General features: G+C 34.6%; 1 protein-coding gene across 1 annotated transcript; it reads right to left on the reverse strand.

Annotated features, from left to right (window-relative positions):
- Positions 1-18,779: 18,779 nt before the first annotated feature.
- On the reverse strand, positions 18,780-22,625 carry LOC131651640 (probable methyltransferase PMT2). Its single transcript, XM_058921308.1, has 7 exons — positions 22,424-22,625; positions 21,394-22,045; positions 20,935-21,145; positions 20,496-20,790; positions 19,941-20,309; positions 19,621-19,698; positions 18,780-19,441 (listed from the first exon to the last, which is right to left on the reverse strand). The coding sequence occupies exons 2-7, from the start codon at positions 22,036-22,038 to the stop codon at positions 19,210-19,212; spliced, it is 1,830 nt and encodes a 609-aa protein (XP_058777291.1). The 5' UTR covers positions 22,039-22,045; positions 22,424-22,625; the 3' UTR covers positions 18,780-19,209.
- Positions 22,626-23,912: the final 1,287 nt, after the last annotated feature.

A 23,912-nucleotide genomic window follows, 5' to 3' on the forward strand; every position in this document is an offset into this window, starting at 1 on the left:
TCTAATGCATGCATGTGTTAGTGTCGACAATGTGAATGCGACCGACCAATTACACACACTTACGTTTAAGAATTCTCCATTACATTAATTACACAACTACAACGTGTGGCAATGAGGTTGTCTACGACTCTCAGCACCAATGTACCATCCTTAGAAATGACTGCTGAACCGGCAACATTGGAGGCTACCTTCAGCTTGATCACCCCGTGATCAAGCAACCATCCGTACAATATATAGCTCTGTCAATCACACCATGTTTGTGATGTTTTCATGATTTTCATTTCGTTGAAATACATGATCTAGATAGGGTTCTCCAGTTCACTACAGCTATTGTATATTATGCATACAAAAATGTTTGTCTGTTGTCAATTATAGCTCATAGACCCCCCCGGCAGTATTTATGGTTGAATGATGGATTTCTGGAAATATTTGGTAATGGTTTTGTCACTCTTTAAGATGTCTTTTAAGTAGTAGCGGTATATTAACTCATAACCTTCAATCAAAAACAGTACGGACCACAATATTTGCTCTAACATTATCTTTCTATTAATATTCATTGAAATTTTTTATATAGTGGAAAACTCTAGCTTAATATAAGAAAGTGTTAACAAGAAAGCATAATGATAAATTATTTGTTGGGAGAGGTTGTGGCCCACCAAAAGGGGTACCTGTATTTTCTTTTTTAAACTCATCATTTTCTTCATTTCTAGATGGTGTGAGACTTAATTAAATTTGAATCCTAACAATTTTTTACCACAAGTGTGAGTCACCTATATCATTATATGAATCCTAACAATTTATTTCCACAAGAAAGTCACCCACATCATTATGTGAATCCTAACATTCTTTTTCCACAAGGGTCACCCACATCACTATATTTGATCCTCCACCGAACCTAACCAGGATTTGATGCCACTTGTTGAGGAACATCACTATTCTTGATTTCCACCGAGCCTAACCAGAATCTGATACTAGATACCACTTGTTGGGAAACATCACTATGCCACTGAGTTTAACCAGACTCTGATATTGGGAGTATGGGAACACCGTCTAACCAGGCTCTGATACCATAAATTCAAGAGATTTTGACACCACATATACACTCAAAATTTTAAGACATTAGGAGTATGAGTGCCACTCTAAGTAACCATATATACACTTAAGATTTTGATACTGTAAAGTACCACTCTAAGTAACCATCTATTGTACCCCGATTTTTTACCCTGAGATCCCACCTCATTTGCATTGAATCTCGAAGGTTGTGATCATCAATATCATCATTCATAATCATTTATACATCATTTGCTAACCAAAAATATTAAAAAAATATATATATTGTGTTTGCTTGTTGTTTGTTTCACAAGATAGGTTATTAATCAAGGAGCTCAAGCAAATTAGGGTTTTGAGACTCACAAAGAAGCTCAAGCTTTCTCATATACTCAATTGGTTCCCCTCATCAATATCCAAGGCCAAGTGTGGTTCAAGTTAATATCAACAACTTTCAAATTCACCCGGTACACAATTAGAGTTTTTGACCTAATTCTCTGGGAAGTTGACTTTTGGTCAAGGCATGGTTCTATGGCCCAAAACATGATTCACCGATCTCAAATGCCTCATTATAACCCACTCATAACATTTATTTGGCTAGAAGAGCTTGATTCAGTTGATACTTGGAAGAATGCAATTCATCTGGAAAAAGTCAATTGTCCAAGATCACCTTTGACTTTTGAGAAATTTGGTCAACCCTGGACTTTCGAAGATAAAAATCATGAATATGAGATTATTGAAGTCATTTGATCAAGAATAATCAAGAAAATCAATCAAGGAAGCAAAATTCAAATATTAGGGTTTTGACTTTTTCATGAAGAAATCACATGTTTTATTCTTAACTTTGAATGATTATAACTTCTTCAATAAGTAACCAATTTTTTTGCTCCAAAGGCTGAATTGGAGAGGAAATCAAGATCTACAACTTTTTCCATGAGAAGATTTTTCCAAAAATGAAAGGATTTTAAGTTATGGAGCCATAAAGTTGTTGACTTTTTCAAACACTTGGAAAAATTCCATGAAGGCAGATTTGTTCTTTAAAAGTAAGCAACTTTGAGGCCAGTTTCCATCAAGATTCTTTGAGAATTTGAGAAAACTTCAAACATGAAAGTTGTATAGGATATTTAGGGCTTTTCAAAAAGTACAAAATCTTCTCCATAGCATTTGTGAGTTAGGAGATTCGAAGAGAGGAAGTTGGACCTCCCTACTTGAATTATAGGTCCATTTTTTGTGATGAACCAAGCTCCAACCATGAACCAAACCTACCAAATCTTTGGTTACAGGTCCTATAACTTACAAATCTTTCCTTTATCAGAGGTTTACACAAAGATTTGATGCATTGCCCAAGTGTTTTCATCATTAACCAAAGAATAATTCCACTTATGGCATAATGACATGACTTTCATTCTTGTAAAGCCACTTTAATCACCAACAACTCTTGCATTGAGCCTCTAACTTGTTTCCTCCAATCACACTTCAACACAAACCGAACAAGCAGCACCCTAATCTGTAGAGGAGCCTCCCTAAGTTATGTTTAAAGCATTGCAAGTACCATTGAAACTATAACTTTCTCATTTCTTCACCAAGAAGCAATGTCACACAACTTGAGTTTGAAGCAACCATTTGATATGATTTTTCCCCCACAAACCGCAAATTATTCCTATAAATATAGGTCATTGCCTCTTGAAACAAACACACAGAAAATCTCAACTTCACTCCCTCACTTGAAATTTCAAAAATTGCAACTTGCATAAACTTATATTTTTTGAGTTCTAAGTATTTTATGTGCAAACCAATCATACAAACAACTTCCCTATACCATATAGAAGTTGTAGCAACACTCACATTGCATTTGTAATAGCTTGATCATCATCCTCCATTTTTAGTTCAAGCTCTTGCAATTTGATTCAGGTAGAGCAATTCAGGCTATCTCCAAGTGTTCTAAGCATTCAGTTAGCATCCCCAAGGTCCAAGGAAGTTGTCGAAATCATCAAATCACTTCTAGAGGTCCATTAATCCATCCTTCGATCTCCACTTGCAGAGGTAAGTTTTCAAAATTAGAACTCTAGCATTTGTGCATCATTTTCAATAATTCTCGATTCTATCTTGTTTAGAATCATGTGAGGATCAAAAACCCTCATTTGGTTTTCATTTATTATTATTATGAATCATTTAATTTCATTTTGAAAAACTAGGGTTCATACGAGTTTCTGCAAAATTCTTGAGTTATAGTGAAAATAAAATTAAGTTTGATACATTTTTGGAATCGTGATAAAAAATACAACAACTTTCATGTTTGTGATTTTGAAAATGGTTGAGTTTTGGCCAAGATACAATTTTCAGAAATCACGAGCTAGAGGTTGAAGATGGAGTTCAATTTGGACTTAGGGCGCATGGTCTAGTGGTAAGTATTTTTGTTAGAACAAGATTTGTTCTGATCAATATTCTTAGTTTTGATGATAACAATGAATATGAATTTTGTATAAGACAATGTGGTACTCTAATCCTATGCATTTTCCATTTCAGGAAATATATGAAGAGTATGCACAAATTCAGCGCAAGAAGCACTGACTCAGAAGGTTCAGTATGCAACATCAGAACATGCTCTCGCAAGACATTAGAAGATGGTTGAGCAGAATCAGAACATGGTCTATTGAAGCATCAGAAGAACTTGAAATCAGAAGCAGAAGCACTGAAGTTCTTATGGTATCACGCTAGAAGCACTTCAAAGTCAGAAGACAAGAAGATGCTCTGCACCAAGATGTTTGACTCTGATTAATTCAAACGTTGTATCTACAAAGATCAGATCAGAAGCAAGTACAAGATGGCAGGCTACGATGACTGACAAAAGGAACGTTAGAAGCTATTAAAGGCAAAGTCAGTTAAAGCAGGAAAAGCAAGGCTCGAGGTAGTTGACAAAAAGAGTGAAACATTAAATGCAATTCTGTACGGATCACGCCTATAAATAGAGTGAAACATTAAAAGCAAGGCTCCCAACGGTCATCTTCTCAAAACGCCTATAAATAGAAGTTCTGATGAGAAGCTGAATACGAACTCTTTGCGCAAAATACAGAAATGCTGTCAAATTCAAAAGCTCTCGAACTTCATCTTCAACCTCACTACATTGCTGTTGTAATATCTTAGTGAGATTAAGCTTAGAACTTAAGAGAAATATCACAGTTGTGATTATAGCTTATTAAGAAGCATTGTAATACTCTTATAAGAATTTGTTTACATTCATTTGTAAAGGAACTAGAGAAGATCAAGTTGTGATCGGATTCTCTAGAAGTCTTAGAGGGTATCTAAGCATTGATTTCCTAGAGTGATCAAGTTGTGATTAGAATACTCTAGAAGACTTAGAGGGTATCTAAGTGGAAAACTATTGTAATCAAGGTTGATTAGTGGATTAAATCCTCAGGTGAGGTAAATCACTCCAAGGGGGTGGACTGGAGTAGTTTAGTTAACAACGAACCAGGATAAAAATCATTGTGCAAATTGTTTTTATCTTAAGAGTTTTTAAAGCTACACTTATTCAAACCCCCCTTTTCTAAGTGTTTTTCTATCCTTCAATTGGCATCAGAGCGCCGGTTCTAAGGTGCAAGCACTTAACCGTGTTTAGAAAAGATTCAGGAAGAGAAAAACGCTAATTCAAGATGGTTGAAACTCCACTACCTACATCTACATCTGGCTCTGCTGAGCAACACAATGGAAATGGAAACAATGGCTACACTAGACCACCAGTATTCGATGGTGAAAACTTTGAATATTGAAAAGATAGACTCGAAAGTTACTTTCTTGGTTTAGATGGTGACTTATGGGATCTTCTGGTGGATGGTTACAAGCATCCAGTGAAAGCTAGTGGTGTAAAGCTCACAAGACAAGAAATGAGTGATGATTAAAAGAAGCAATTCAAAAATCATCACAAGTGTAGGACTATTCTGCTGAATGCTATTTCTCATGCTGAATATGAGAAGATATCAAACAGAGAAACTGCGTATGACATATATGAATCATTGAAAATGACTCATGAAGGAAACGCCCAAGTCAAGGAGACCAAAGCTCTTGCCTTGATCCAGAAGTATGAAGCCTTCAAGATGGAGGATGATGATAACATTGAAACAATGTTCTCAAGGTTTCAAACTCTAACTGCTGGATTAAGAGTTCTTGACAAGGGATACACAAAGGCTAATCATGTCAAGAAGACAATCAGAAGCATGCCCAGAAGATGGGGCCCAATGGTGACTGCATTCAAGATAGAAAAGAATCTAAATGAAGTCTCTTTGGAAGAGCTGATCAGCGCCTTGAGGAGTCATGAAATTGAGTTGGATGCTAATGAACCTCAAAAGAAAGGTAAGTCTATTGCATTAAAATCTTTAAATAAAAAATGCACTAACGCTTTTCAGGCAGAAGAAGAGGATTCTGAAGAATCAGAATCAGAAGAAGAAGAAGAAGATGAACTGTCCATGATCTCCAGAAGGGTAAACCAACTCTGGAAGAGCAAACAAAGGAAGTTCAAGAACTTCAGAAGTTCAAAGAAGCCTTAAAGAGGAGAATCTTCTGGAAGCAGAAGATCTGACAAGAAGAAGGTCACTTGCTTCGAGTGCAATGAGCCAGGTCACTACAAGAGTGAGTGTCCAAAGCTTCAGAAGGGGAAACCCAAGAAGAAGTTTCATGAGAATAAAGGTCTTATGGCAACTTGGGATGACTCAGATTCATCAGAATCAGAATCAGACTCTGAAGGCGAGCGGGCTAACATTACGCTGATGGCTACTGTGGATGATGAATCAGAATCTACATCAGAATCAGAATCTGACACTGAAGAGGTATTTTCTGATCTAACTAGAGAAGAGCTTGCTTCCAGTCTAGCTGAAATTCTTGAAATCAAGGCTAAGCTTAGTATCAAGTACAAAAAGCTGAGAAAGCTCTTTGTATCTGAAACTAAGAAGCTTGAATTAGAAAATTCTGAACTTAAAGAAAAAATTTTAAAACTATCCAAAGATGCTGAGTCATCCTCTGGTTCAGAAGAATCTATTCCAAGCTTGAACCATATTCTTAAAGAATATGACTTGAGTTTCAGGAAATTCTTATCTAGAAGTATTGGTAGAAGTCATCTTGCTTCTATGATATATGTTGTTTCTGGAAACAAGAGAGTTGGCATTGGCTATGAGGGTGATACCCCATAGAAACTTGAACCTGTAGATGATTTGAAAATCACATACAAGCCATTGTATGATCAGTTCAAGTATGGCCACTCCCATGATATTAGGCTCACTTCACATGCCAAAAGCTTTCATGTTACACACACTAAGAAGCATGTGACACAACCTAGAAAATATCATGCTGCTAAACCTAAGGAATATCATGATGTACCTCCTGTTGTTTATCATGCTAAACCCAAGTTCAATCAGAACTTGAGGAAAACTAACAAGAAAGGACCCAAGAAGTTATGGGTACCTAAAGAGAAGATAATTTCTGTTGCAGATATCCTTGGCAGCAAAGAAGAAAAAGCAAAGCATGTCATGGTACCTAGACTCTGGGTGCTCGCGGCACATGACGGGAAGAAGGTCTATGTTCCAAGACTTGGTGCTTAAGTCCGCTGGAGAAGTAAAATTTGGAGGAGATCAGAAGGGCAAGATAATTGGCTCAGGAACCATAAGTACTGGTAACTCTCCCTCCATAACTAATGTTCTTCTGGTAGATGGATTAGCTTATAACTTGTTGTCCATAAGTCAATTAAGTGACAATGGTTATGACATAATCTTTGATCAAAAGTCTTGCAAAGCTGTAAGTCAGAAGGATGGCTCAATCCTATTTACAGGCAAGAGAAAGAACAACATTTACAAGATTGATCTTCAAGATCTTAAGAATTATAAGGTAACTTGTCTTATGTCTGTTAGCGAAGAGCAATGGGTCTGGCACAGAAGATTAGGCCATGCTAGTTTGAGAAAGATTTCTTAGATTAACAAACTAAATCTGGTCAGAGGTCTCCCAAATCTGAAATATAAATCAGATGCTCTTTGCGAAGCATGTCAGAAGGGAAAGTTCTCCAAACCTGCATTCAAGTCTAAGAATGTTGTTTCTTCCTCTAGGCCGCTAGAACTTTTGCACATTGATCTGTTTGGCCCAGTCAAAACAGCATCTGTCAGAGGGAAGAAATATGGAATACTCATCGTAGATGATTATAGTCGCTGGACATGGGTAAAGTTCTTGAAACACAAGGACGAGTCTCATTCAGTGTTCTTTGAATTCTGCACTCAGATTCAATCTGAGAAAGAGTGTAAAATCATAAAGGTCAGAAGTGATCATGGTGGTGAATTTGAGAACAGATTCTTTGAGGTTTAATTCAAAGAAAATGGTATTGCCCATGATTTCTCTTGCCCTAGAACTCCACAGCAAAATGGAGTTGTAGAGCGAAAGAATAGGACTCTACAAGAAATGGCCAGAACCATGATCAACGAAACCAATATGGCTAAGCATTTCTGGGCAGAAGCAATAAACACTGCGTGTTATATTTAGAATAGAATCTCTATAAGACCTATTCTTAATAAGACTCCTTATGAATTGTGGAAGAACAGAAAGCCCAATATTTCATATTTTCATCCTTTTTGGATGTGTTTGTTTTATTCTAAATACTAAAGATCATCTTGGTAAGTTTGATTCTAAGGCACAAAAGTGTTTCCTTCTTGGATATTATGAACGCTCTAAAGGCTACAGAGTATACAATACTGAAACATTGATTGTTGAAGAATCAATCAATATCAGATTTGATGATAAGCTTGGTCTTGAAAAGCCAAAACAGTTTTAGAATTTTGCAGATATAGATATCTCAATTTCAGAAGCTGAAGAACCAAGAAGCAAAGTATCAGAAGCTGAAGATCTCAGAAGCAAAGGATCAGAAGATCAAGTTTCTGCTCCTTTAGAGAATCTCAGAATTTCTGAAGAGCCAACTGTCAGAAGATCTTCTAGACTCACCTCTGCTCACTTAGAAGATGTCATTCTTGGAAGAAGGATGATCCTATTAGAACAAGATCTTTTCTTAAGAATATCAGTTCGGATCTATGATCAGAATGAGAAGATGAGAAGTTCTAACTTTTTCACAATCAAGGTTAAAGTAAAATAGCTGTCACCAACTTTTCCAGAAGATGAACACGTATTCACTCTATTTGGACAAGCATGCGTGCAACTGATGAGACGCCGCCCTAGGTAACTGTGCAAATCATTTCAAAGTTCAAGTAATCCCACCTAACGTCATTCATCATTAAATGCGTTTGATTTTCTTGATTCTGTAACTGTTCATTCTCATAATTTCATTGCATTTTTTTTCAAATCCGCTTCTATATAAACATCCTTCATCATCTCATTTTCTCTTTTACGCATTCATCTTCTCTCTCTTGTTTATGCACTTCTGCAACCTTTTTGCCCTATTTGATTACCCTAAAAGAAAGAACCCTAGAAATCTCAGTTGTGCAACAATGGCTGCTTCTTCATCGAACATTCCTGGCTCTCCATCTCCTTCTCAACAACATCAACAAGAAGAAGAAGAATTGTTCTATCCACCACTCACTTGCTATATTCCTCGGGATGACTTAGAGGTTATCTGTGAGTTAATAGTTGATTTTGATAATCTGGAAGAACATCAGTTTCGTTTCAAAGAAAATGTGGTCATTCAAGGATGGTCATCATTATTTCGTGAGTTCTGTGGACCGGTCTATCCTGACTTGGTAAAAGAATTCTGGGTTAATGCCTTCGTCATTCCTAAAGCAATAGTTTCTTTTGTTCATGGAAGATTCTTCTCAATCACTGAAGATACTTTGCGAATGTTGTTTGATTTAAAAGAGCCTGTTGGTGATTTTGAACTCTCTCAAAGGACAAACTGGAATCATGTTCTTGCTGAACTATACCAAGATGTGACGAAGACAAAAGATGTCAGGGATCTGAAGAACATCTACAAAGTCTGGACAAAGATTCTTCTCGGTTGTTTCTATCACAGGAAAGCAACCCATTCTCCAAACTTTGTCAACAGAGACTAACAATACATCTTGTACTGCATTGGTACTCAGAAGAAGGTTGATGTTGTATACATCATTTTCAATCATATGTGGAATGTTGTAAGAGATACTAGATATGAGAATAGAACCAAGAAAGGAAATGTTATTCCTTTTGGAAGAATCATTACCAATCTTCTGGTTCAAACCAAAATGGTTGAGAAATTGGAAAATGCTGGAGTTGTCAAGGATCTTGTGACTGTCACTGGAAGTGTCTTGAATGCCAATACCCTGAGAAAGATGAATCTTATTAGGGCTATTGGAAATGCTCCCCAACCTATTCCAAACATCAGAAACAGAAGAGGACATGTGCTAGCTGACTTTGAAACGTTCTTTTTAAATGAACAACCAGATATTAAAGTTCATTATCTGAACGTTGTCAAGAAAGGAAGTGGTACAGATGCTCCTACCAGAACCAGTCGTCAGAAAGTTTCAACTTCTAATCCTGTAGCTTCAGAAGATGTTTCAGAAGCTGCTCCAGAAGTTGCTTCCAACAAAGAAAGAAGGACAAAGCGAAAGTTTGATCTTCCTTCTGTCAATGAGGAGAAAAATAATCAATAAGAAGCTGCTGCAGAAGTTAATGAGAATGTTGCTGTAGAAGAAGTTGTTGCTGAAGAAAATCAAGATGTTTTGGTTGAAAATGAGAATATTCAACAAGAAGGTGCTGAGAAAAAGAAGAAAAAGAAGAAGTCAAAGAAAGACGAGAAAGAAGATATTGAGAAAAATGCTGAGAAGGAAGAAGAGAAGAAGAAAGATAAGAAGAAGAAAAAGAAAACTATTGTAGTTGAAAAGAGGTCAGAAGAGGAAGTGATTCAAGAAGAAGTGAATAAGGAAGAAGAAGAAAAGGAAGCTTCCAGAAAGAGAGAACTTGCTCTAGAAAAGATAAAGGTTGTCTATGAGAAGAAGAAGCGAAAAGGACTTGAAGCTGATTCTGAAGGGTCTCAGAAGAAATCCAAAGGTATACATATTTCTGACCCTAACTCTGTTTCTGTTTTAATTTCAGAATCTGTACCAACAGAAGTTCCTCAACCTTCTCAACCAGAAAATCAACCACAAACAGCCCCTGTTGAATCCCCTCAATTTACCAAAGTTCTCACCCCTCTTTCTTCACCCATTACCAAAGTTCTCACTCCTCCTCCTTCACCCATAACCAACCCTGCTTCTGACCATCCCATTGATACACTGGTTCTAGACATTCATCCCCTTCAAACCCTCTTTCCTCCTCACTCAAATATCTCCTCTTCTCAACCTCCTCCTCATGCAAACTATTCCCCCATCATTAACCTAGTTACCAACAATTCACCTGAATCAGAATCTAAAAGTACTGGTTCTTTGGCTCAATTGTTTCGTGACTGCAATTTGACTCCTAAACCCCATCCTGAACCTGAGCTTGTGGTGTTAGACGCTGAGTCAGAAGAAGTAGAATCTAATCTCTCTCTTGATAGAGAACATCAACCCTACTTCTTTCTGAACCCAGATTCTGATGTCACCAAACTCAAATCCCACCGGGAATTATCTGTTGGTGTATGTTTTGAATTATTAAAACTAAGAATGCAGACAGGTTTAGAGACATTGAAGGCAGCACATCATGCCAGGATGGATGATGTTGAATTGAGAAATCTCTGGAGGATTTTCAGAAGAAAGATGCACTCTGAGTTTCTGAAGCTTCAGAAGGTATGTGAAGCAGAAGCTCTAGGTCATCTTGGATTTCTAAGACCTTATGAAGAATTATGGGTCAGTCATCTCAAAGACAGGTATTGTCTTGAAGAAAAAGAATTTCTTGATGAACTTGCAGAAGATATGTCTGACCAAGCGCCTTGTCTTGCCATGGTTGTGTGGAAGCCCCCATATTTTGTTTTGACTGGAGACTTTCAGTCTATATTCAACTGGCTAAGGGAGAATCCCTCAGAGAAAGCACCAGATATGGTATATCCAGCTGTTGAATATCCATCAGAAGTTGCTGCTCCCACTCCTCCAAGGAATCTGGCTGAGATTCTTCAGGCTCTTGAGAATGAAGATTCTGATCTTCCTGTCCTAGATTATGCTGAAGATGCTTCTATGTCAGAAGCTGATGTTGAGAAGCAAAGTGCTGAGAATCATCCTGCTGATAAACTTCCTGCTTAGGAAAATCAAGATGATGTTCTCATGTTAGATGCTGCAGTTGAGCATGCTATTCCACTGAATGATGGTTGTGAAGCTTCTTTTGGTGAACCCTCCCTTCTGGTGAAGACCATGGAGGCTCTTCAAAAGAATCAAGATGATCTAGCTTCTCGATTGGATAAGCATGAAGATACTCACAATGAGTTTCGCTCATTCATGAAGACGCGGACTGAGAGCACTTCTGAGATTCAAAACCTTCTGGCCAAGATCTTCTCTAGACTAGGCTAGTCGTAGTCAATTGGTCTTAGTTGTTTCTTATTTCTTGCATCTGTTTCTTGCATCTACTTCTCTCTTTTGTATCTTCTGATATGTTTTGATGAATCAATGAAACATTATCTTCTCTCATATTGTTTGTTTTTCATCTGAACCTTTTATGTGCTTTTTGATGTTATGACAAAAAGGGGTGATAATTGATCTGATTTATTATATCAGTTGCTGGGATTAAGTCTCAACATTCCTAACAATATTTGCAAGTTCTATGTCTTTGAGATTTTTTGCAGGATTGAAGATATTCTGAAAAAGCTCAACATGAGAAGCAAATACATGGGGAAAAGCAATTCTATAAAGAAACATGCTCATGGAAATTGAAGTAAGCTTAGTGCTGTGAAGCTTTAAGATCAGAAGCAAGAAGGAAGAATGTTCTGCTATTCTCGTGGCAGAATATGCTCTAACACATTCGTATCCCTTATATGTTCTGATACATATGCATGATTCATTCATGCTCTGACTTTTGTCGTCTAGTTTGTTCTGAAACATTTCAGGATGTAAAGATGCTCTGATGATGCTCTGGTACATTCAAGAATGTTCTGATACAATCAAGCATGCAATGATTCAATAAAAAATTCAAAGCTCTGAAGTTGCCCTATGGAAGCAAGAAGCAGAAGCTCTGAATGTTCTGAAGTTCTAAGCAAATGTGAACGTCTCAACTGAAATGGAAAATACTCAGGGAAGTCTTTTAGTTATAAATTCTTCCAGTATTTATTTCAGGGGGAGATTGTTAATCTTATGGGGAGACATATTCACACACTATGTTTATATGCTTATGCTATAACTGTGTAATTGTCTTTGGTCATCTGATATTCTGATTGCAAATTCATATCAATTATATATGTTTTTGTCATCATCAAAAAGGGGGAGATTGTTAGAACAAGATTTGTTCTAATCAATATTCTTAGTTTTGATGATAACAATGAATATGAATTTTGTATAAGACAATGTGGTACTCTAATCCTGTGCATTTTCCATTTCAGGAAATATATGAAGAGTATGCACAAATTCAGCGCAAGAAGCACTGACTCAGAAGGTTCAGTATGCAACATCAGAACATGCTCTCGCAAGACATCAGAAGATGGTCAAGCAGAATCAGAACATGGTCAATTGAAGCATCAGAAAAACTTGAGATCAGAAGCAGAAGCACTGAAGTTCTTATGGTATCACGCTAGAAGCACTTCAAAGTCAGAAGACAAGAAAATGCTCTGCACCAAGCTGTTTGACTATGATTAATTCAAACGTTGTATCTACAAAGATCAGATCAGAAGCAAGTACAAGATGGCAGGCTACGCTGACTGACAAAAGGAACGTTAGAAGCTATTAAAGGCAAAGTCAGTTAAAGCAAGAAAAGCAAGGCTCAAGGTAGTTGACAAAAGAGTGAAACATTAAATGCAATGCTGTACGGATCACGCAACGCATTAAATGCTCCCAACGGTCATCTTCTCAAAACGCCTATAAATAGAAGTTCTGATGAGAAGCTGAATACGAACTCTTTGCGCAAAATACAGAAACGCTGTCAAATTCAAAAGCTCTCAAACTTCATCTTCAACCTCACTACATTGTTGTTGTAATATCTTAGCGAGATTAAGCTTAGAACTTAAGAGAAATATCACAGTTGTGATTATTGCTTATTAAGAAGCATTGTAATACTCTTATAAGAATTTGTTTACATTCATTTGTAAAGGAACGAGAGAAGATCAAGTTGTGATCGGATTCTCTAGAAGTCTTAGAGGGTATCTAAGCATTGATTTCCTAGAGTGATCAAGTTGTGATCAGAATACTCTAGAAGACTTAGAGGGTATCTAAGTGGAAAACCATTGTAATCAAGGTTGATTAGTGGATTAAATCCTCAGGTGAGGTAAATCACTCCAAGGGGGTTGACTGGAGTAGTTTAGTTAACAACGAACCTGGATAAAAATCATTGTGCAAATTGTTTTTATCTTAAGAGTTTTTTAAAGCTACACTTATTCAAACCCCCCCCCCCCTTTCTAAGTGTTTTTCTATCCTTCAATTTTAACTAGTGACCCGTAGGGCGTGGGTTCAAGTCTCTTTAAGGCCAAACTAATTTTTTAACACTTGTTTTCTTTATTTTATTTCACAACTTTAATAATTTGTTTACCATAGCAAATTAAATCATTTTCACTTGATTTTTTGTACACTCTTTATTCATGTGACATATTTTATGAATATATTTTAAAAACTCAAAAATATTATTTATTTAAACCTTTTTAAATTAAATCAAAAATGTTATTTTATATCTATAAAAAATACCTTTTAAAATCAAACTCTTTTAATGATCCTTTCACCAAGTTGTCTTGATCAAGTTTGTATGATTACTTTAGGGTTAGACCTAGCCCTTTGTCACATATTTATACCATGATCCCTTAATTTGGTTACTTAGGCTTTGTTTGCGAGTTTATAGGGGAAGGGGGGCTTTAGAAAATAGGAAGGATTGGGTGAAAAGAATAGAAATATTTTGAGTTGGAGGGTTTTGGAGGGTTTGATTTTATTTATAACACCAAAAATCCCTTAAAATGGGAGAACTCGAAAATTATATTGAATGAGGGTTTTGAAAGGTTTTGGAGGGCTTACATAAATTTTTCAAATATCTTTTAGGTTGTTATAGTATTCTGAAAATTAAAAATTTAGTAATGATAATGACTCTTTTATCATTATAAACAAAATTATTTTTTAAAAAAATGTCAAATATTTTCCTATACTTTTTTAAATTTTTGTTTTCGAAAGTCTTCCCCTCCCCTTCCCTCCAAACTCGCAAACAAAGCCTTAGGGTTTTATTCAACTTTTAAAAAGATTAGATTTAGGCGTGTATATACAAAACCATAACCCTTTAATGTTTGATCTTTCCTTTGATTTCAAGACAATATCATGTTAATATTAACTTGATCTCTTATACCCACTTGTATATATGCTTGGTGATTTACATATTTATACTTTATACTTTGATTATGTCTTTATCTTTGTGTGTGTGTGTATGTATGTATGTGTGTGTATATATATATATATATATATATATATATATATATATATATATATATATATATATATATATATATATATATATATATATATATATATATATATATATATATATATATATATATAGGGGATGTATCAAGTAGGAGGAATTTTTAAATAAGAGATAAGAGGATGCAATCCTAATCATTGAATTAATCAAGAGAGAGAAATTAAATTATTTATTAAAATATTAATATAATTATTATTTCTCTCTCTTGATTAATTCAATGGTTAGCATTGAATCCTCTTATCTCTTATTTAAAAATTCCTCCTGCTTGATACATTCCATACATATATATATATATATATATATATATATATATATATATATATATATATATATATATATATATATATATATATATATATATATATATATATATATATATATATATATATATATATATATATATATATATATATATATATATACATTGTCTACTAACCCTGCATCCATGAGATATTTATTCATCCATCATACATCATATTCATACATACATGATATGATCTTAAGGTATGTTATCCCTTTTACTCATAACACCCTTTATACTTGAGTTTATACATTGATATCTTTGTACTCACCCTTTGATTGTATCCATGATACACATAATATGTTTCACACACCGCTTGAGATATTCACCCATGAATGATTACTTGTGATGTTTAATTCCTCATTGATGCTAAAAATCTAAAGAAATGAGAATGGTATTGACTAAAAATTGTCAAGGTACTCACTCTCTTTTCCTCCTCTTTTACTTTGTGCTTAGTATTATTAAAGCTTAGCACATCTCCCTGTTTTAAAAATGGTTTTGTATTGTTAAAGCTCAACCTCTTTTAAATCAACCCTGGTTTTGTATTGTTAAAGCTCAACCACCACTTTTTTAAATCAACCCTTGTTTTGTATTGTCAAAGATCAACCACCACTCTTTTAAATCACCCTTGCCTTGTATTGTTAAAGCTTGGCACCTTATTAAAACTTGTTAAGTATTGTTAAAGTTCAACATTTTTAAAACTCGTTGAGTATTGTTAAAGCTCAACACTCAAAAAGATTTTGCCACTTGGATCTTTATTTTCCTTTTAAGAGGAACTAAAAATGCTCTAACTTCCCTATTGTTAAAGGGGTGTGTAGGCACAAGATGCGATGTCTTGCCGAGCACAATAAAACTCTTTTCTCACCATCCTAATCTATTTCACAAAATAAGAATAATAACAACAAAACAATAATATATATTTTCAAAGAGGTTCCTGTAGAGTACTACAGATGTGACGGGTGCTAATACCTTCCCTTGTATAACCAATCCTCGAATCTAAGATCTTTGTTTATTTTATTAGTTTTGATTTAAAAACTTCTTTGGGTTTTACTTCGTTCTTTCCCCCATCTCCTTTGGAAACAATAAAGCGCGGTGGCGACTTTCACTAAAATACGAGTTAAGTCAATCAATGGCTCGGTCTCAATTTTTCACCGCTACATTATCCAGACAATGCACATGAGAAGATACCCCCAGTGCATTATCTCTAATAGCACGGGCATTGCTCATAATGTTAGACCTAAACCATCTATTAAGGCCCTTAGATAGAACAACAGTGATTGGTCAAGGGATGCCTTGAACGTACCTAAATTGATGCACACACCTCTCTGGTTATTGAGGTACAAAACTCTCCTGTCGGATATAACCTGAAAAAAGGGTTGTGTCATCAAACTCCCGATCCAATCTATGGTATATGTAGGAAGTTCATATGATGTTGTCTATTGTCAACGCATCAATCCTCTTTCTGAACTCTTGAAGACTGCTGAAATAATAATGTTTGACCCTCCATCTGGTGGCCCATGGAAATCCATCAGTGATAGGACCATGTTTACGCCTGTCACAAATAAATGGAAAATACTTGTATATCCAACACTACATAAGAAGTAATTACATATTTGAAATGTATTTGATAAATAAAACATAATAAATATTCATACCTAAAATAGACTCATATAATTAAAAAGTTGTCTCGTCTCAAAGACCGTTGCCTCTCCTAGGGCATTATATTATGTAGTGATATATTTGTGGGGGGTCTCAAAGAGGGCGGCATGCGCCACTCGTCGGGTGCCTGCCCCATGACGTGTTGCCCAAGGTATAATCCTAATGTGGCAGAGGGCTCACCCTAAGGGGAGACGTGGACACTAACGCTTATTCCAAATCATAACTTCATGAACGAAGTCATCCCCATAACCCCCTAGGAAATAGGTAGTCAATAGTTCCCTTAAATCAAGAGGGAGCAGGTACAACTTCTTGGGGGTTCCTTGAACCCTAAGTCCACAAGCCTCTATAAATTCCCCAACCCTAGGGTTGGAGGAGGGAGATCGTAATAATACATGACAAACATGATAAAGCTACAAAACTTTCCACCTCACGTGAACTTCCTCTTTCATCACCGTAAAACATCGCCAAGCAGGGTTTCTCACCACTATGAACAATCCTTAATCACCAAAAATTTACTAAGGCCTATTGCCACCCCTACCATCATAGGGGTGCCTCACATTTTGTATTTTTGGACAAGTACGGTATATAATATCGTCAAAGGAGCACACCCTCATACCCATTAGAGATGCTAGAAGTTAGAAAATTGATACATGTATTTGGTACTGATGTATACATGAGACATATCCCCTAAGATAGTACACCGCATAAGATGAAACGTGTGTACCATAGCAGTTTCCTTATACATAGAGTATTGCACCGATGTCCGATACATATCCTGGAGCCAAGAGAGACGAAAGTGAGCACCCTTGTTAACCCTGAACTCCTCAAAGACAGTCCCCGTTGTAAACCCCCCCCCCCCCCCCCCCCCCCCCCAGAATTGTTCATTCATAATACATGCAAGCCCCTGGTTAATGACAGGAGCAATGGAGAATTACATGCAAGGGGAATGGAAGAGGATCGAGACACCATCCAGGTTAATCATCATCTCACCAAATGGAAGGTGAAAGGAAGATGTTTCCTTATGCTATCGCTCAACATAGTGAGGGAATTTTCCACCAACAAAAGCAGACTGACATCGCCAAAAATTGCGTAACCTCATATAAACTACTGAATTTTTAAATATTCAGAAATTAACTTGTATTTACTGGATTATTTTGAAAATTAAGGTAACCTAGAGGCATTTTGACCTACACTTGAATTATTGGTACGACGCATCTATGCATTTCTACCTGCAATTTCGAAAATGCATGTTAAATATGGGATTTTATCAGACATTTTGAAATTGTCAATAAAAATGCATTTCTTTTGCTAAAAATTTGATATAAATTCTAAATTGCAGATATAATAGATAAATTTAATGGAAAAAAAAAAAAAACGCTTACTTGTAAATATTTGATAGATACTTCAAAAAACCCAATGGAGCTCAAAAGCATAGGTAAAATTGTCATTATAGCTTAATAATGACCCAAAAGTGCTGTGCTACCAACCCCTATAACTATAACCAAAAATTGATTTTACCTTTAAACCGCACTATTAATAAAAACAGGTATTTATATTAGATTAAGAAGATTACACGAAATTTCACTTTAAATGTGTTTTTAACTATAAACAAATATAAATTCTTGATTTTAATTAAACTAAAATTACAGCTTTAAAAATTATTTTATGCAACCTTTCTTTCAAATGTTAAACAACATCTAAACATATCACTTCAAACTCATCCTTTTCACAAAAAAATTACTTCAAACTCATACACCTCTCATCACTATTATAAACAAAAATATATCTTAAATCGTAGTCACTGTTATAAACAAAAACCATTAACTTTTAGACTAATTATTGTTTGTATTCCTATGATATCTTTAATTTAATTCAAAAATAATGTTTGTAGTTAATTCATCAAATATAACTAAATATATTTTAGTAAGTTTTGCTTTGATTGTACATGAAATTAAAAAAAAATAATTCCACTTAACTAAGTTTCTTAATTGGTATAAAAACGTTATTTTTGTTTATAATTGTGAACGGAGAGAATACTCAATTCATTGAGTTTAACCAAATCATTGATCACAAACTCTGAGCGAATAGTTTTAAACTTGCATTTATTCTCACAGGATGGTAGGGAGAGCCACGGTTCGATCCCCCGCAACTGCGATCTGGAGGGGGATGGAACCACTTGATACCAGAACTCGCCTCCGAACCGGACTAAACCGGTGGTGTAAGGCCAAAAAAAAAAAAAGCAATGAAGGAATTCTAGGCAGGAAGATACACATTGTAAGATTACAAGTACATAGATTAGTAGAGAGGCTTCAACTTAAAAAGCCAGTGTTTGCTATACTTTTGAATGGAACATCCTACAACAAGATAACTAAATTCTGAGGGGAAAGGGACAATTGAGCATAACTTATCGGCCCCTATAAAGCACTAATACAGACACACGACATCTGACACCGACACAAACACCATTCAATATAAATGCATTTGCGGTGTCAAACACCAACCGTGCTTTCAATCTAAAATGTTGGTGCTACGTAGATCAGCCCTCCTTATACAACAGGTGTGATGATTATCAAGCCAACGCGCTCATATGACAAAACTATATGAACTCTATTAGGATTGTATCGAGAAAGGCGCACTAGAAAGTAACCTTAGGACAAGCCTTCGAATTTGTCTTTGAGTGGCTACTGTGTTGATGTGGTATTTGTATCAGCAACCCAATACTGCTTAACAGCAATTAGTATCTTTTCAGGAACAAGTGGACCATCCTCATGGTCAACCAATTTAGTATCCCATCTCATTCCTCCAACAATTTTCTTTACCTTGATTAAGATATCGACTTCATCGCGGAATATTACAGCACCTTCTGGTCGTAAAATCCGGTCCATCTCCAGAAGAATGTCTTCTATGTTACATCTGCAATTTAAACTCGTTATTTAGAAATCATTTTAATACCATCTCAACAACAATCTACAATTCACTATATGCAAGGGCCAAGCTATTGATTAAGATTTGCTATCAAATTCAATTCAAATTCAGAATTAAAAATAACTGAAGGATAATTGAATAACTGCGTAACCGAAGAAAATACTCACTTGTCTTTGTACTGACTAAAGAGACCATTGCTATGAATGAGGTCGTAAGTCCTCGGATATGTAGAGAAAGCTTCACACCTGGATCATAAAGAAACAAATAAATCAGGAAAACAAGTGAGATAGAATCAACATGAACACAGAAAATTTTACAGCTAGTAACAATACGAGACAGTGTCTATATTATCATATTATTAATCAAGAAAAAGAAATAAAATCGTACAAGATTAGCATTATCTGAGATTCTAACAAGCATTTCAACTTAAGTATATACAATCACGAAATACTGTGAATAAAAATAGGAGGAAGTTAGAAAACCATACCAATCATGATAAATGCCTATAAGTCCTCGCTGATATATAACACCAAGAGTATGTTTGTCAGCTATAGTAGGAACAACATTCATGACCCATAGCTTAGGAGATTGAATCGCAGCAGCGAAACTACCCAAACCAGCATTCATATCCATGATATTGCGATACCTTCCCGAGTCCAAGAGTTTGTTTATTTTCTTGTAAGCAGTTACATGTTTTTTCCACTTTTTGTTATCATCTTGATACGTCTCAGGAGAAATTCCAGGAACAGAGCCACTGGCAATTTTAGGAGGCACGGCGTAAAGTCTTTGTGGAAAAGGCTTAAGATCTCCGTGGACTTTACCATTAGGAGTAACACATGCCTCCATTTTCTTATTCCTGCAACAAAAAAAAAAAATACTTTTTAGAGTTTTCTTTTCTTCTTCACAACTTTCGTGCACAATTTTTTCTTAGATTTATCAGTGCTCGAATGACTTCACGGTTAGTGGAAATAAATTGAATACTACTACCTATAATGGATGTTAAAGTGTGTAAAACAAATTGACACTGAAAGAAAGTGTATACCAAGCATCATCAGCATCTTTTGATTCGCAGAATTTTACACCATCATCTTCTTGTCGGCTTCGACATGTCTTAGTGTCAACAGTTTTCTGCCAGACAGCTATTTCATGTGCCTCAGTTTTTTTCTCCCAGCAAAGGAGCTTAGCAACCTCTTCGATCTTTCTTTGTTCTTCCTCAAGATCCTCCTTAGGTCTTTGCCAGGCTTTGTAATGAACCTTCCAATGGATTGGAGGCCCCGAAAGCACCCAATAACCACCAGGTCTTAGAACTCGGTCAACTTCCATCATATAAATTCCACCTGCCAATCACAACCCAAAATACACTTTTAAATAGCTTTTATCATAAGTCAGTGTGAAATATGGTGACAATTCAAACAGAATAAGAATGCGAAGATAAGCATTTCGTAGAAAATAAGTTAAAGATCTTAATGTAAATTTCTCACCATTTGCTCCCCAAGGAATTAAGCAACGAGAACAATGCGCCATATCAAAAGCTGCAGAGGGATAAGGCAGTTTTATGGTTCCAAAGACACCAATAACAGCAGGTACACCTCTTTCAAGGGCAAATTGTACTTGTGCTTCGTGAGAGTCTCTTGGCGCAAATGACATGGCAATAACATTTCTGCTCCAAAGATATGCCCCCAAACTGGCAACCTGTTCAAAACAATCATACATTATTATGGATACATAGCTTAAACAAACTAACTTAGTGATATAGCGCCGCTATAACAGCTATTCGACAACACTTTATACTATATGGTGTATTGAAGAACAATTGCAACTTGTTCAAATTCTCTGACAACCCTGAACTCTAACTATGCTACTACTAATCAAATTAACATGAACAAAAACGACAAAAGAATTTCATACAAGCCCTAAGGATTTCGCAATGACAAACGTACCCCGCAACCAGTGTCCAATGCTGTCCTGACTGTTCCATTCTCTATCGGTATCACAGAAGCAATTTGATCAATATATTTGTCAGCCCCTTGAGGGAATTGCGTTCCACCACCAGGGAACCTAAACACATTTCCCTCATATTGGATCCAGTTCTGAATAGCCTTCTCAACGGTAAGACTCTTGTAGGGTGCATTCGCATACGGAACATAATCGCGGCTCTTCGGCCATGGAAACGGTGTTACATACCCTTTCGGTGCCGGGATCAAACAGTGCAACTTCTCATCCTCACGAGGGCAATGCCTCTCTCGATAAATCATATTATCTCTAGAAAAAGTCATGGCTCGCTTTTGATCATGGCATGGTGTGTAATCGGTATACCTAGCTTTACAAGGTTTAAATACCTTAGGCTTTGAATCAACCCCATCAATTTTGCTAACTTCTCCACCATGGTGAGAATCAAAATTTAATCTCGGAACTATGTCACACTCAACACCTTTCTTAGTAATCTCCAAGGCTAAACCATCACCCTTTCCAAAACCAGTTTGCTGCCATGAGCCTAATATGTAGAAGAAACAACACAAACCGGCTACTATAAAGATCTGCACAGATCTTCTAGTCCTACTATCAGCTAAACTTGGTTTTGCCATAAAGAACCTGAAAATGAAGATTTCCTAATAAGAATCACATAAACCAGAAGATTAACAAATTCCAAAAATTAACTTTAACTTCTACACTAATGGGATCAAGCTGCACTACTTGCAATGCAAGATCACACTAATGAACAAGTCAAGAGCTATAAATGAAGATGACCCACCAAATCTTACTAAACATAAATTACAAGGGAAACAAAATTGACCTAAAAAACTCAAATTTATCAGTACCCATTTCGAAAAAAAATCATTTTTTTTAATACCCATTTCGAAAAAAATCATTTTTTTTAATACCCATTTCGAAAAAAATCATTTTTTTAAAAAATAAGCAAGATGAGAATAAGAAAAAGAGATAAACAGAGGGAGAAGAGGTTAGTTTTACCGATCACATGAGGGTGGAGGGAGCAATGGTTAGAGAAGATCTGGGGATTTGTTTTCAAGCTATAAAAGGAATGAGAAAAAAAATCAGGTTTTGGTTTTGTAGTTTGATGCAGTGAGAAAAGCTAGATGAGTCAATGGAAAGTCTCTATCTAAAACCCTACAATTCAACGGCATCAGTCATGTTCAGATGAACAACGTAGGAGAGAGGAAAAGGAAAAAAATGAAAGATTTTAGAAGAAAAAAGGAAATGGAAATTCTATTATTATTATTATTATTATTATTATTATTATTATTTTTATTATTATTATTATTATTATTATTATTATTATTATTATTATTATTATTATTATTATTATTATTATTATTATTATTATTATTATTATTATTATTATTATTATTATTATTATTATTATTATTATTTTCTTTATTATTATTATTATTATTATTATTATTATTATTATTATTATTATTATTATTATTATTATTATTATTATTATTATTATTATTATTATTATTATTATTTTCTTTATTATTATTATTATTATTATTATTATTATTTTCTTTATTATTATTATTATTATTATTATTATTATTTTCTTTATTATTATTATTATTATTATTATTTTCTTTATTATTATTATTATTATTATTATTTTCTTTATTATTATTATTATTATTATTATTATTATTTTCTTTATTATTATTATTATTATTATTATTATTATTATTATTTTCTTAATTAATTTATTGGATGATAGTTAATTTAAGGTTTTATTTTATTTCTTTAATTAATAAATATTATTTGTTAATTCTTTAAAAACAATTATATCAATTATTTTTTATTTAAAATAACATTAAATTATGCTTATGCGTATATTGAGTCAACAAACCTTTATTAAATTTGTTCCATTTCTTTCAAATTACATTACTATTTCAAAAAAATTCAAAATCATTTATTTTTAACTTTCTCAAATTTCTTTTCAAGTTCCAAATTTCAAATTTTATTACGTGATCTTTTCAAATTTTTTTAAAATACGTTGTTACTCAAATTCTTTTACATCATTAATTCTTAAAATGCTAAAGATTTTTAATATTGGGTCAAAGTCAAAAAATCAAAGTTTTGGTTTGGTTAGATTTGTACTAAGAAGACATAAGATAATGGAATGTTATCTTTAAGAGAAATGTGTTCTTCATATTGTGACGAATAATTTGAACTTTTGAAAAAAAAATAGATTCTAAAAATTATGGAAATCACATAGATAAATAAAAATTGTTGATGAAAAAGATTTAAAAATTTAAAGAAAAAAAATCAAATCAAAAAATGAGTTTGTTATCACAAAAGAATGATTGAAGATGTCAATGATGTTTGGACTTTTTAGTTTATGAGTGACTTTAGTGTTATTAAACCATATATTTTAAATAAATTTATTGTCAACAAGTTTGTTCTAAATTTATTTGAAAATGTATTTTGTTGAGCAAAATATGTGTTA

Source organism: Vicia villosa, linkage group LG2 (genome assembly GCF_029867415.1).
Source record: "Vicia villosa cultivar HV-30 ecotype Madison, WI linkage group LG2, Vvil1.0, whole genome shotgun sequence".
Taxonomy (NCBI): Eukaryota; Viridiplantae; Streptophyta; class Magnoliopsida; order Fabales; family Fabaceae; genus Vicia; species Vicia villosa.